General features: G+C 44.3%; 1 protein-coding gene across 1 annotated transcript in view; it reads left to right on the plus strand.

Annotated features, from left to right (window-relative positions):
• The window catches only part of IQANK1 (IQ motif and ankyrin repeat containing 1), a 478,492-nt gene that overhangs the window by 299,056 nt on the left and 163,343 nt on the right, over positions 1 to 16,093 (plus strand). Inside the window, 1 exon segment of the mRNA XM_078686619.1 lies at positions 7,856 to 7,995. Coding sequence (XP_078542745.1) covers positions 7,856 to 7,995 — 140 coding nt within the window.

Below are 16,093 nucleotides of genomic sequence, written 5' to 3' on the forward strand. Positions count from 1 at the left end.
CTCAAATGGTCCAAAATGGCGCATTCGAACCTTATGGCTAATCTTGACGCAACTTGTCATCAGGACATTTTTATGTGTATGGGCACATCTTTTTCACATGATGGTATATTGTTAGCATTTCGTAATTGTGAATTTATCTGGGGTTATTTTAGTTGAGCAAGACTAAACCAGAGAGTCTAACTACTGAATTTCGATGGTTTAACCACGTATGTTCTCAATCCCATCATGCTTTGTGGGTAGATACATTGTGAAGAACCAAAGCACTCTCCAAATAAATATAGTGTCCAGACAGTATGGACCTTAATTACTTAAACATGGTTTTGTTTGAATCTTGGCACAATCCTGATAATACAATGATGCAATTGAATGAAACAAGAGTTCTAATCCACAAAATGGCGATATGTTTCACAATCTTAAATCCTGTTGAGAAACCCAAAAGGAACATAGCCAACATGTGTTTTGTCAATCTTTGACTTTTTCGAGGCTAAAGCGGTGGTGGCACAGTTGGTATAATCCTAATTTTGTGTTCACAACCTGTCGTAGTCATAGAATCACGTTCCAGAGAAGTTACTCTTCATGAGAAACTTTGAGTACTACAAATACCTCGAATGATTACGGTAACACAGGAGCAATGTCCACATCGAAAAAGGGATAATAGCACAAAAGAAGTCCCTCAAGCACAGACCCATCAAAAGTAATTGATGTCGCCGATGTTTTGCCCAACCTTGTAACTGGGGCAAAGAAAAAGCCTGATTTAGGCACAAAGTGTAATGGACAGTCAAGATCATGGGTCAGGGTATTCTTTCAAGGTTGTCTGCATTGCTGGAGAATAATAACATCCTGAGCGACCTACAATATGGCCTTAGGGTAGGGGGAAGCACCCTGGACCAATGTTAAAATGTACAACTGGTTATAGATAAGTATACTATTGCCAAACAGGGCCGCATATATATGGTGTTTATGGACCTGTCTTCGGCTTTTGATATGGTCAACAGAGTAAATTATGGGGATTTTGCTGATGGGCCTCGACAAAGAGTTGGTACGTTTTCTGCATTCTTTGCACTCTGACCTAGAGACATTGAGTAATTAGATATACTCAAGATGGAGATACTACAACACCCTTTAATGTTCATCATGTTGTAAGGCAGAGCTGCATATTGGCCTCAGTGTTATTCATCCTTTATAGTAATGATTTAGGGGAGACCCTGCACGCAACTTGTCTGGATATCCCACGTGCAGTGCCTGTTGTATGCCAATGACACAGTTTTTTTTAAATTTTATTTTTTATTTATTTATTTAAAAGGTTTTATATAGCGCTGGCTAGACCCGGAGGTTTCAGAGCGCTTTGCATGAGCATCAGATCGTAGTTACAGGTTACATCGGTACAAAGGTTACAAGGTTATTAGAGCATGGCAACTTACAGCCAGATTCATGAAGGAAAAATCGGCTCGCATAGGGCCAGATTTGCAGAATCTGGCCCTTTGTGAGCGCTTTTTTTGCATTTGGGATTCATCATCCCAAATGCGAAATTCGCAAATTCTAAAATCGCTAAATTGCGAAGAATTGCATTTAAGGAATCTCTATTTGAGATTCCTCAAATGCAATTCATGAACCATTTTAGATTTGCGAAATCGCAATTTTTGGCCACTATTTACCGCGAAGTCTGACTTCGTGGTAAATAGCGAAAACTTAGAAAAATGCACTTTAGTGCATTTTTCTAAGTTGGATGTTACACACACCATGTCCTTTGGACATGTGTGTGCGCAACACCAGTGTAAATCACCATTTCAGGGGTGCTACAAGGTGTCCTTTGGACACCCTGGCACCCTTGAAATCGCATCCTTACTTGGGATTCGCTAATTGCGAATCGCAAATAAGGATTGACTCCCCATTCATTCGCAAAATTAATAGCGATTTCTACATCTTCCTTATTTGCAATTCGCTAATTGCTAATCGCAAATAAGGATTGACTCCCCATTCATTCCTATGGCCCATAGGAATGAATGGGGAGTCAATCCTTATTTGCGATTAGCAATTAGCGAATTGCAAATAAGGAAGATGTAGAAATCGCTATTAATTTTGCGATATCTACATGCATCCCGTTTTGCGAGTCTTTAATAGCGATTCCTTAATAATCGCTATTAAGGACTCACAAAAGAGGAGCATGATGAATCTGGGGGTTAGTTACTTGTGAGGTCGAGATATACAATAAGCACAAATAGGAAAGGGGAAAAGCAAGCAAGGGGAGATTCAGGGGAGGAAGGGAAGGAGCTGGGGAAGTAGATCGGTAATGAAGGCGGGAAAGAGGAGGGGAGGGTGAAGGGCATCGCCAGGAAAGAGGAGGAGAAGGGCGACGAGGACACAAACCGGTAGACGAGTCAAAGCAACGCGCAAAGTCCAGTAAGCTGTGATCCCAGGGGAAGTGGTATCACTTCCCTATCTCTGTTGCGGGAGGCTCCCGTTACGCAGTGGACTCTCTCATGCTTTTGTCAGTTTTTTTGTAAGGGTTGGATTTATGTACTCATTTTAGTGAATCACATACTGTGGTGGTAGGAAGAGGTGTCAAGAGGAAGATAACATAGTTTTGAGGGGTCTGAGATTACTATGGTTAATACTTTCCCATAGCTGGGAGTGCTTTTGATGAGAGGGGTTCTTGGTGCCCCTCCTGAGAGCCAAAAGGGATGCTTTTGCCAGGGCAGTGGTTTCTGTGTTTGATTTTGCTAGCTGTCTCTGGGGGAACCCGATCAAGGCCCTCACTCAGATTTATCAGTCAAAATGCATCTACCTTTTTTCGCATGGGACTGATGTGTCGGCCTATGAAAAAAGCCCCTGATCTCCAAACCACTGAGAATAAATATTTAAGACGCCTCTTGGCAGTGCCTCAATCCACTGCTTCTTTTGTCGTTCACGAAGAGCTACGGGTGGGCTACATTTTCGACATACTGTCTATTCGCCCCTTATTAAGATGGATTTCAGTTTGGACAAATCCTGAACTGGAACTTATCACGGTCACTTTGAGGGACTGCATGTATTTGGCTAAGGCCAAATGTATCCCTTCGCTGAAGTACTTTAGAACCACCTGTAGGGAGGTGGGACTTCCTGAGCTGTATGACCACCCAGAAAACATGAGTAAAGGAGATATGCTCTGGGCTAAAAAAAACAATTCTATGCAAGAGCTCAGGCTGATGAGTGGGGAATTAGTTAAGCCTTCAGTTCGTGCATATACTGTTATCTCTACATTTGGGTGCATTGAAACTTAGCTTACGTTTATCACTAAAGTGCAACATCGTTTTCTGCTGACACGTTTTCTGTTGAATCAACTGCATTGGCTTTTAGCTGACCCAATACTGTTTATAATTGAACTCCATGTTGCTGTGACAATTGTTCAGTCCAGAATACCTTTCATTTTCTTATGTTTGGTGACTTATTTTATGATCCCCGTAGACAATTTCTTCTCCCACTGCTGAAATGGCAACAGTTTATGCAGGATAGTCCAGCTTTTATGTTACCCAATGAATATGTTTTTTTTTTAATGTAGCGAGGTTTTTAATTAGAGCAATTCGAAAAAGTAGGATGTGACGGACTCATGTATTTATGGTAATGTTATGAAGTGATCTTATTGTACATTATGTGCCTATATAAGTTGCATTTTACATAACCTGGTGTTATAAGAAATTTAAATATTTGATTGTTGGCTGCTACCGATGTATTCCTTCATATTTTTATGCATTTTATTTGGATTGTATGTATCTTTTATAGTTTTAATTAACCAATTAGAGATTAGTTTGATGACAGACATGATGAACTCTCCTATCACAAAAAGTACCTTCCATCGTTTTCAAAACTGCCCTCTCGAAAGTGCTAGAATAAATCCATTCTGTCTCTGGAATTTGTTAATCAGTTTATAAGAATCCCAAAAGAGGTATTTGGCTACATGACTTCTGTGCATTACCATTGAAATTCCAAAGCAACACTTCCTTGTTCCATAAGGCACTAGTAGTTTTCGGGAAACCATCTAGCTATTTTCCAAGAATGGAAATTATTTATCTTTGCGGAAGGAGGTCTCAACATAGCGTAGAAAAGCAAGTTGATAGGGAAAAAAATACTCATCCTGTTTATTCTGTCTCAATAGGGAGCAGAAAAGCAAGTTGAGTGGGGAAAATACTCACCCTGTCTATTCTGTTCAATAAATCACTCCGTTTCTAGGGTTTATTTCTTTCTGTGTTCATTTCTATATTTCCCTCATACACGCATGTAATTCAGGGGTGATATATCTTGATTCTCCGCCTGTGATAATGCGCTAATGCATCATCATCGGGTTTTTTGTTTGTCGTATGCTCACCTCTAGCCAGATGTAACCACTGGATACGTAGTATGTCCATGACTGCTGGTTTCAGCCCTGTCTTAAAAGAATCACTGACTCTGCAGTCAAAAAGAAGCTTCTTTTTTACATCCTGCCGGCTTGTGTTAAAGTTGAAAAGAAAAGCTGTTTAAAGGATAAGGGAATGGGGCCTGGTATGTCAAAGAGTGGGGTATATGTGAAGTCTTCTCCGCACTAGCCATACTTCATTGGGGTCTGTCCAGCACCAACAGCACCTCCCTGGCCCTGAAACCTAACCTGGGAGAGTGTATGGCACAAACTGCCTTTGGCAGGACGAGGATCGAGTAGCTGACAGCCAAAGACCTGCACCAGAAGGTAGAGACTGCAGAAATGTGTGCTGGGAAAGATGGTGACCACGACTGCATCTGTGGCCCATGAAAGAACGATGACCATGCTGACTGGATCTGGAGATCCACAGTAGAGGGAGCAAGAGGCCAGCGATGATGGTGAGCAGTGGCGCTGAGAGAGGGTTGTCTATGGACTAGCAGCCATAGTGGTGGGGCATGTGTGGTGGGCTGCGCCAATGCTGAGTTGGGGGAGCAAGGAGAGAGACCATGATGCATGGAACTTTCTAAGGAGCTATGAAGAAAGGGTGATGTGCTCAAGACTGTAGCAGTGGATGGCTAAGTTAGGTAAGCTTGAGAGCGCGATTAGGAGACCTGTGACCTCTACAACAGCCTAGAGGCATGGTCTAATCTTAATCCCTCTCCCACCAGAGGAAAGAAAGGCCTGTGCCTCACAGGAAACACATGATGGATGGGCACAGTGCTGGTGCAGGCCTGCTGTCATGGCACCAAGAACAAACAGCATCGTGACTGGCAGGATGTGAGTTTATCAGGAGACACAACCTCACCATTTGGGCCTTTATAGAACTCCTCAGCTGCCCGAAGGGCCTTCAAGCCCGCCATGCTCCCCAGCAAGTATGGGCAAAAGCAGATGGCCCAACATAAGTTTACAATAGAAGGGTTGTACACTGTCAGTGTGACTATTGGGGACACACTGTGATCCACCAATAGTGGGAGGCAATATTTGTTTCTTGCAAGAAAATATATGGGATTGGAGCCAAATGTTAGCAATATTTGTTTCTTGCATGAAACACATCTCTTGGGGAAAGACATAGTAGATGAGATGCTGCTCCTTCCTAATGCAATTCTACATATCAGTGAAGACAAAACAGTTGGAGTGGGTATCCTGATGGTCACACACCTGTTTTTTCCCTCACTGCCTTTCACGCTGATATGGAGGGAAAAATGGATTATTAAGAGGAAAGAGACTAACACAAGCCTCAGTATACTCAGGACAGGAGGCCTTGATGCTCACCACACTTCAAACACTAATTGACCCATAATTGTAGAGGGAGCCTAGAACCTAGTACTAAACGGAACAAAGGACTTAATGAACTATCCAACAAAGGCTTGCTATGGTGCTGAACATGGAGAAAAATTTACCATGATCGAGTAGACTACACAAATTGATCAGTGGCATAAAAATATTATCCGTAGATCAATATGAACCTCTCTAAGTGCACCTAATACTCTTGTTACATCAAGTGGTACATGAGATGATCGCTCTCTCTGGTCACTCCTGTTTGTGGGCCAGTTTAGTTTGGGGCAGAAGAAACAATGACCAAAAGTTTTTGGAGTAACCAGCTGTAAAAGGACCCACCTGTGAAGGCTATAGTGGTTGGACAAATATATGAATTCCTCCATTTCTGTTAACTCAGATCAGATTTAGTTAGAAGTAAAGGATGCTTTCAAAGCTGTGATGTGGGGATACTTCTTAGCTGAAGGAGCAAGGCTGAAAAAGATAAGGCAAGACATCAGGGCACAATTTAGAAAATGAGCTGGTGAAATTGGAAGTAGATCTAAAAACCCAATCTCAGAGGGAATGGCACATATTCCAATGGTCATGGGCCAACAGGGAACCACTCAAAATACTAGACTTAAATAGACTTTGCTCCCCGGCAAAAACAGGACATACATTCTTTGAAGGAAAGAACAGCAGGGAGGCTGCTGTCCTCTTTTTTAAAGGCTGAACATAAATGTACTTACGTGGACAAGATCAAAGAAGGCAGTATTGACTAAGGTAGAAGGAAAAAAGAGTGGTTCTGCTAGTTTTATCATACATTTTATGAAGCAGGATACAAAGACCCAGAAGATGAAGAAGCATATATCAACAATGCAGATTTGGAGAGACTCTCTTCTAACCAGGCAGAGGAGCTAGAGCATCTCATTACCAAAGAAAAGAGAAGTTAAAGATGTCTAACTGTCAAAGGCCAGAGGCCCTGATTGCTTTATGAATTGTTCTACTAGACATCCTGGCTTCATCTCCTAGACTTCCTGGTCAAACTATTTACTTCATTCACCTCATAGTGCCAGGCTACTCCCATGATGGGACATGCTGAACTGGCATTGATACTTAAGACCAGGGAGGACAGGATGGAGTGGGTTCTATATATCCATCTTATTATTGAATGTAGATGTGAAGATGTACACCTCTTTCTTAGCAACGAGATTGCACAAGTGCCTCCCCCAGCTAACCCACCCAGATCAGGCAGGTTTTTCAAGCAGCCTCTGAGTAAATGACAGTACAAGGAAGGTGGTCCACCTCATAGACTTGATACTGAACCTCAAGAGTGAGACAACACTCCTTTCACTTGACGCTGAGAAGGAATTTGACTGAGGGGGTGGAGCTTTAAAGAAAAGGCAAAGTCAGAGAGGTGTCTGGTGCTAGAGTCATAAAGATGGTGTGTGAAAAATACTCAGAGCAGAGAGAACAGATCAGAATTAACAATACATACACTTGAGAAATAATGCCAAGTAGAGGGATATGTGGTATGGATGCCCCCTCTGCTCCAGGTATTGGTATTTTTCCCAGAGCCCCTAGTTCAAAATCTGAATAATCAAGCAACTAAAAGTCCTAAGTTCTGTCTAAATAGATTAAAATTGACAAAATTTGCAGAGGGCATATTGGTCTTGATCACGGAGCCTCTCTTGTGGGTCTCAGCCTTAAATAGGGAGCTCAATCAATTCAAGGAGTTATCAGGTTATGCAATTAATATGTCCAAATCAGAAGCCCTAAATCACATAGCACTGATACACTGCTCTGCCTGAAGGTCTCCTTTAGAGTATCTACTAATCGAGAATATACTTCACTCTTAGTTTCAAGGATTGTTCATTGCCAATTATACTGCCCTAGTTTACATCAACTCCAAAATTGGCACAACCTGCATCTCTCTTGACCATACCACATCACATTGATCAAGATCATGGTCCTCCCAAGGTTCCTCTTCCTATTTCATTATTTACCATTTGATAACACACATCTGTCAAAAGATATTTTACTAGTTGAAATAGTAACCAATACAATTACTGCATAGTGATCATGAATGACATTTACCAGACAATAAGAAGTATCATTCATAGCATATGCTGGATTAAAACCAGCAATCAATGGTTTCCATTGCTTTATAAGGTTGCTTCCCTGGACGCAGTGATTAACATCCTCCAGTCCTGGGACATCAGTCTAACCGATTCCATGCTACAGAAGATGGAAGCCGAAGGTCAGAGAAAGAAACAGGAGGAACAGAAGATGAAAAACGAAGACACTGACCGGTGAGCGCAAATGTACAACATAAGGAAATGTGTGCCTACACTTACTAGCACTCTGTGCTTAAAAGGAAATCAGAAACTTCAACCCAAAGGAAAGTCATGTCTGTTCCCTAACTACATTGTTCATAGCATAACTTCTCTGTTTTAACCACTTGATCTGCTTAGCGGTTCATGGAGTATGTAAACACTGAAACGTATCTACATTCTTAGGCATCTGTTGGCATAGTAGTTCAGGCTCACAGCAGAACAAATGTTGTGCACCAACATTGTGTTTTTTCAGATTAACATGCTTTGAATTTGGAATATCATCAAAACCTAGGAATCATTGGTGCATCAGTTGTAGTACTGTATTTTAGTTACATTTCTTCTTTTTTTTTAATTTTTTAATTGAGAATAATGCATAGAAATACAGTGACTATTTGCAACATCACAGTGTACACATATCATCAACAATTGTAGAGCAAGCTCGCATCATATAATACAAATTGATAACATCTCCTCCAGTGCATAGCCGCATTACCAGCCCACGGTCCACCTCTCACAGCCCACTCTCAGCATAACATTGATCTTCACTAGCATTGTATTACATAACAATTTAATAAATAAAAGGGGCCTCAATTAGTGTTGCATAGCATCATCCAATTTGTCTTATTTAAACAGAGCCTGCACCCTCAGCTTCCCCTGTTTCTTTTCCTACTAAATACTGCTGAAACAGTCCCCAGAACCTACTAGGGCGGCTCTGAGGCGGTAACAGATCATTATACAATTCAGTTTGCATGTTGCAATAAACAATATCTTTAGACCAATCAGTAACTGAGGGTGCGGGTCCCAGCGCCATCCGCATAGAAATCCTGCGTTTGGCAAGCAGCAATCCTATATCTATCGGCTTTCGGTAGCTTCCCAGTATACCCCAGCAATGCCAGCAAGGGGTCCATCATAAGCGTAAGACTGGTGATGTCGTTCACTGTTTGGAAGATCTGTTCCCAGAACTTTGCTATCACCGGGTACACCCAGGCAATATGTAGAAACTCAGCCGAGCCGGCCCCACATCGCTCACAGTCTGCAGAATCCCGTAGGCCATAATGAAACAGTCCTACCGGCGTATGACAGACTCTATTAAGATATTTAAAATGAATCAGGCAATGCCTACCATTCAGGGATGCGTGTTGAGTAACCTTGCAGCAATACCGCCAGACTGTGTCCTCAAGTGCCACCCCCAGATCAGTCTGCCAGTCCAATCTGGCCTTAGTATAGTGATTTCTTCTATAATCCTGAATTATATCAAAGACACTAGAAACGATCCTTCTGTGCAGTGCAGTAGGTAGAGAGTGCCCCCAGCTTGGGCGGCTCCAACATGTCATCGTCCAACAATTCGTGCAACGCGTGTCTCACTCTATAAAATTGAAAATGAGCAAGAGGTGTATATTCGCGTCCTTCAATATTGAACTCATCCCATCTGGAGCCTTGTCCTCTGAGGGCAAGTTGCCTACCTTGGTGATATCAAGCATCGCAAGAGCCTGTACTACCCCCTTCTCTCAACTTATCTGCAGCCAATGACACCACGCAATCGGGGTCAGAGAATATAGAATCTTGCCTGCCTGCTTCTTCTGCAGATTTTGCAACAAATGTACCACAAAGTCCAGGAGGGGGACCCGAAACAGTACCAGTGAAAATGAATCGGGAGCTGCAGCCACCTTTTCAATTAGTCTAAGAGGCGGACACATTTCCTCGTGGAACCAGTGGAAGGCATGTGAGCCCTGCACTGCTCTATAATATAACTCCAGATCTGGAGGCCCCAGTCCTCCTAGAGTAAGGCAGCATGAGAACATCCCACATGATGCAAGGCTGTTACCCTGCACAAGTCAATCTCAACAATAGTTAGCGATTCGGCTTAAAAATGTGCCCGGGTAGCAAGATCAGTATTTTCAGAAATAAGAATCTAGGAAGTACCACCATCTTCATTAAGGATATGTATCCTAATAAGGACAGGGGAAGGTGGATCCACCTATCCACTTTTTACTCTAGTCTGATGATTGCTTTATCTGAGTTTTCGCTGAGGACCAGGCCCGAATCCGTATGTACTTGTATGCCTAAATAGCGGATCTGGTCCGACGTCCACTCTAGGTGGTAGTTCAGGCCAACCGGCACCATTGCTGGGGATTAAGGAAAGATTGTAGACCTGGCCCAGTTGGTCATAAGTTCGGACATTTCCCCGTACCGCACCACCTCATCTAAGATCGGGTCAGGTTGGTCTCTGGATCCCTGACATACAACAGCATGTCATCTGCATATGCTGACACAATGAGGTTATATTTAGGAAATCTAATCCCCCCTATGCCCATGATATTCCCTTAAGGCACAAGCAAGGGGCTCAGCCAATTAGGCATAAAGTAATGAGGACAGCGGGAACCCCTGCAAAGTGCCTCTCAATATTCTAAAAAGGGTTGTGACTATGTCACCAACTCGTATCCGAGCAGCAGTAGAGCTATACAGCACCTCCACCAGTTTAAGGAAACTTTCTCCCACGCCCATGCATCTCAGTACTGCATACATAAGATTCCATTCCTGCCGCTTTAACCTCAGCATAATGTGTGGAATTGCGCCAAAAAACGTTCTCGAATTGTATGACAAGTATCGCTCCGGGACAAAATCTGACTGCTCTGGGACCACCATTAATGGTACCAATGGTGCTAGCCGATTAGCCAAGATCTTCGCAAAACGTTCAGTGTCAACATTCAGGAGCGATAAGGTCCTAAAGGATGAACATTCGTTTGGAGGATTACCTAGTTTTAATAAAGTGACAATGAGTGCTTCTCTTATTGAGGGTGGCTTCGTCCCATCCTCGACCATCTCCTCGAGTAGAGTAATCAAATGTTGGATCAGCAACTCCCTAAATTCTTTATAAAATGCTACGGTGAGGCTGCCCAGTCCAGGAGCGCTCCCCACACGCATTGCATTTAGTGCAGAAAGGACCTCGTTAGAATCTAATGGTTTCATTAAATGGTCTCTATGTTCATTAGATAACCGGGGCATCTGAATATCCTCTAGATATTCTGAGATTGCTGCCGCATCTGATCTCGTTCTAGAGTGGTACAATTCTGAATAATATTGACTTAAACTTCCTGCTATCTCGATAGGGTCAGTCAGTAGTTTCCCATCTGCAGTTCGCAACTCTGTCACGTTCCCCGCCTCCCTCTTGTCACGTAACTGGGAAGCCAGAACCGCGCCCGGCCGGTCTCCCTCCCCGTAAGTCCTGGCCACTGCATACTTCCCCAAGTGTTTTATCTAACTGTCTGTGATCTCATGGTACTTTTCAAGTGCTTCCTTCAAGTTATCAAAAGCCCTAGTATTACCATCGTCAAGGACCTCCGTTTCTAATTCTGCCAATCACTTTCCCAAAACTACCAGACCCTGTTGGATAGAGCGAAGGACCCCAGAATGCTTGGCCATGGCCACACCCCTGATGTACACGTTGAAAGTTTCCCAAATAGTGGAAAACCGTTGAACAGACCCAATATTTGTATCAACAAAGCTTTCCATCGCGTCAGCTAATTCAGACCTAAATACACTATCTAACAGGGTGTATGGGGGGAGTCTCCATGTGAAGAGAGTTGTTAGAAATGGGGATCTCTGGTTGGCTAAAGCTTGCACCAAAGCCAGGCAGAGACCACCACTTTAGTCAGGGAAAGGGAGTTACACACCAAAGATAACCCCTGCGTACCACCTTGGTAGCTTGGCACGAGCAGTCAGGCTTATCCCGGTGGCGATGTGTAAAGCATTTGCACAACACACACAGTAACAACATACTAGGCACACCACAAAAGGAACTCCACACAAGGTTATATATAAAAATAGCCTTTGTATTATCATAAAACACATTAGATGGTAATCACACAATATACACTGTGCCAACTGGCACAGGCAATATTTACAGGGGATTATTTACACATGACAGGGCCACGTGGGCCATTGTCAGAATCATCACTTGGTAAAAATAGTAAAAGTAAGAATATATCATGAACTTAGAACACAACCAGTAATCACTGGCAGACACTATACTCAACGTCAACCTGTAACATAAATCATATAATGCAAAGTATCACATAAGGCGAGAAATCTATTCTGCGCCATCCTCATAAGCCTAAACATAGTAGACCATAATCTCCTAAACATAACTCACATTAGGAAACAAACTCACTAACATAAACTGCAGTAGGGAATAAATCAAACCTAGACCACAGTAGAGAATCAAATAAAACATAAGACAGTAGATAAAACCTCCTAATCATAAAATCACATCTATAAGCACAAATCGGGTTGCATAAAACATAGCATATACATTACATTTCCTAGCACCTATATATATCACACTAGGGCCTAGCACCCTATAAATCTAACAGTCCCCTTAGCCGACTGGCCACCTCAAAGGGGCTCAAATACCCTCTGTCCATAAGTCATGGCGCTGCCAATGCAGCAGGAGTCAGGGGTGCGCAATTGCGCAAACCTAAACGTGTCCCCTAAAAGAAAACAAGACCTATACGGTGCAGCTGCCCACTACTTGCTGGGCAGCTGTTAAAGTAAAAAATGTGTCATGGGCTCTCAATGCTCTCTCTGTTGGAGCTATGGGGCTCTGAAAACAATTATGTCCCATGAAGCACACTGCCTCCCTCAATAAAGGAGGAAGAACTTACCCCCAAAACGTGGAGCGCTCCGGTGCTTTAAAAGTAATTAAGGCCAAGTGCTGGAGCCACACGGGGCTCGGTAATTAACGAATGCGACGTTGGAGCCTCCGGGGCTCTGACCACAACTATGCCCCTATAACAATTAAAGCATGGGCCCCTCTGGGCCCGAGTAAAATAGGTATGCTCGCAATGGTGGAGCGGCCCGCTCTCCTGGCAGGACCGCTCGGAATCTGTGCCTCGTTGGAGGGGCCCGCTGTCAAGTGGGGCCGCTCGAAGAAAAAAAAGGGACAACCCCGAGCCCACTCCGTACTGGGCTCCTGGCGTGTGGTCTCTGCTACGTGGCGGGGGCCGGCACCAACAGTGTGCCTCGGGCCCCGGCGCGGCAACCTCCACACCGCGGTGCTCTCTACTCGACTGCTGGCGCCTGTGGGGCTCTCCCTCCTTATGGGAGCCCCGTCTCACTTCTGCGCCATACTTCACCTGGTCCCCCGTCTCAGGACCGGAAATTTTGTTTGGAGCCAGCGAGGATCCAGGCTGCCGTCTCTTCTTCTGGCCGGGTTTCTGGCCCCGCCCACGTCAGGGGCAGGAGTGCCTGACTTACGGTCCGGGCTGCGGCGGCAAAATGAGGGGTAGGCTCCCTCAGATTCAAATGTACAGTGGGGTGGGCAGCAGCATTAGGCTCAAATAAGCGGGGTGGGTACCCGCATTAGTTACTAAATAAAAACTAAGATGCAGGGTGGGCACCTGCGCACTGAAATCCCAAAAATAAGGAGAGTGGGCACCCACACAGCTCAGAAGGAGGGGGGAATCCGGGTTGCAGGATAAGCGCTGCGCAGCCTACACACTTTCCTGGGGGAATTTAAAAGAAATTCAGCACAGCGCTCCCAGGGCGCCAAAGAGCTGCCAAAGTCTCTTTAGGGTCCTGGAATCAAAGCAAGGCAGAAGTGTCCCAAAAAGAAGTCCTCCAGGCATCCAGGGGCAGGGCAGAGCCCAGGGAGGCAAGCCCTCCCCTGGGCCCCAGCAGCAGCATGCCCCTGGCAGATTCGAGTCCAAGAACAAGAACATTTACATGGGGTCACAGCCCCTATATTTATACCACCAAATCCTTTGTCTTAAGAGTGCAGGGCATGGGAGAACCAGAGACAACTGGTTCAGGAGCACTTTGTTTTGCTCAGCTCTGCTCTCCCTTTCACGGGACAGGCCAGGGGCATCAGATGCACCACAGAAGGTGGAGCCAGCATTGTGGAGGGAAGGCCAAGCCCTTTTCAGGTCCCAGGTGCAACTCCTCCATCCCATATACATGCAGATCTTCCTATTCACCACTGGGTAGACCCATCCTGGCGCCTGGAGCCAACCACACCATCCAGCACCTGCCACTCACAAGCCAGACAGGCAATTCACATCACACAGCACACAGAAATGCCAACTTCTAAAAGTGGCATTTCTAAACTAACCACAATAAATCTGTGCACACTTTTGCGCAGCATTTATTCTCACGAGTTTGCATATACTAAACTTGACCCTGCACTCCCCTCATATCAGGAATTACCATGGACACACATATCCCCATGCATTCCTATGGGAGGGCAGGCCCATCTCACCACACTCACTCAGAGTGCGCACACACTTTACACTGGGCCAAAGTGCTAAGGTGCGCAGAGGCCTAAAATCACTACTACTATGCCAGAGGCTAAAGGCAAAAAGTTCAGGGGTGAACCTGCCCAAAAGGCCCAAGTCCAACAGGAGTGGGCTTCTTTCTCAAGCTTTCAATATCTAGCATTATTGGGGAATGATCAGAGAAATATTGTGGGAGTATCTGCTGAAACAAAGATCTCAAAATGAACCAATAATCTATTCTTGAGTGTAAGTTATGCGGGGCCAAATAAAGGGTAAATCCCCCCCCCCACTCCCAGGTAGCACTCCCTCCAAACATATAGTAGAACCAATTGAACAGCTATATCAAATATAACTCTTGCTGATCCAATGAGGGCTCCACAACACAGTTTCAATCACACACACACACACACACCTCACACAGTATTGGCAAATCAACCTTTACGCTCATATGTTCTAGCTAGCAACTCCTAATAAAATTGTGGGCAGTCATAGTTAGGTCCATACATGTTGATTATATACCAATCAACGCCCTTCCCATTGCATCTCAAGATCACATACCTGCGGCCGGGGTCAGCTTCAAGAGCCACCAGCACAATCCCTGATTTCGGGTTGACCCATGTAAGTACCCCTCTGGCATGGGTTGTGAACCCTGCTGCATGAAAGTGACCGTGCAGGTGCCGGAGTATAATCATACCACTGCCTATAGGGAGATAGGACACATGTAGTAGTGTGATGTCAATCTCGTGCCTCGCTAAGTATGCAGCGACCTTTTGCAACGTTCTAAAATTATTTGCCCCAAAACATTCGAGGTAAGCAAACGAATTCTGCTGCCACTATACTCCATCGTGGCAATGCACCCCTGTCATAACTGTGATGTCTACATATACCTTGCTCCACTAAGTCTCATCCTGGCGCTCACACAAGTCTTGACCGACAAATAGACACTGTGTGGTCACTGCATAGTCAAAAAGAACAACAACCTATCCCCCTCACCCCCCACGCCATGCCGGCCCCAACTTGGCATGAACAATGCAACCCCTCCCTCCCTCCCTAAACCCCTTTTTGGGAGTGAGGGAGGCATTGCATTGTTTTAATAGACCCATACTTCAGCCAATCTGAGATGAGACCATGAACCACTCTGCCCGTGCAGAGCCACCATACCTCAGATTTCTAACTGCAGGTCATGTGTGAGGGAATCTCTCAGAGCTCTGCTCAATTGAAGATTTGTCAACTTTTTTTTTTTTCTTTTTCTTTTTTTTTTTTTTCAACGATTCCAGGAACATCGACCGTAGATACGGAGCTATCGTATCCGGACGGAGCTTGTAGAGCTCAATGGATTTGTCAACTTTTGACCTTTGTCTTCGCTCAAGAAAAGAAACATTAGACTGCAGCTCTGAGGTACTGTTTTCTTTAGTATTTTACATCATGTCATAGGGATCTAAGAAGAGGCTTTTCAGGCCCTGCAAGTTGTGTGTAAAGTCGAGACTTTTCTCAGAAGATTCCCTCTAGGAATTTCTATAATCTTTACATCCGCATCCTAAACCTAAGGACTGTAAACATTGCAGAAACATTTCTGCCAAGACATTAAAAAACAGGGAAGCCAGATTATTTCTATGGCTCCAAAAGAAGAAGTCCTAGTCATATTCTGGTTTTAATAAAAATGAGGGCCCTATTCGCTCGCCTTCGGAGCATAAACACAAAAATGAGGGCTCTACTCATGTGACAAAGACCCCAAAAGACTTAAAACTACTGGAAAAACCTCTGGGTCTGAAAGATCAGTTGCTAAGGACTCCTCTTCAGAT

This window comes from Lissotriton helveticus, chromosome 4_1, assembly GCF_964261635.1.
Source record: "Lissotriton helveticus chromosome 4_1, aLisHel1.1, whole genome shotgun sequence".
NCBI classification, from domain to species: Eukaryota; Metazoa; Chordata; class Amphibia; order Caudata; family Salamandridae; genus Lissotriton; species Lissotriton helveticus.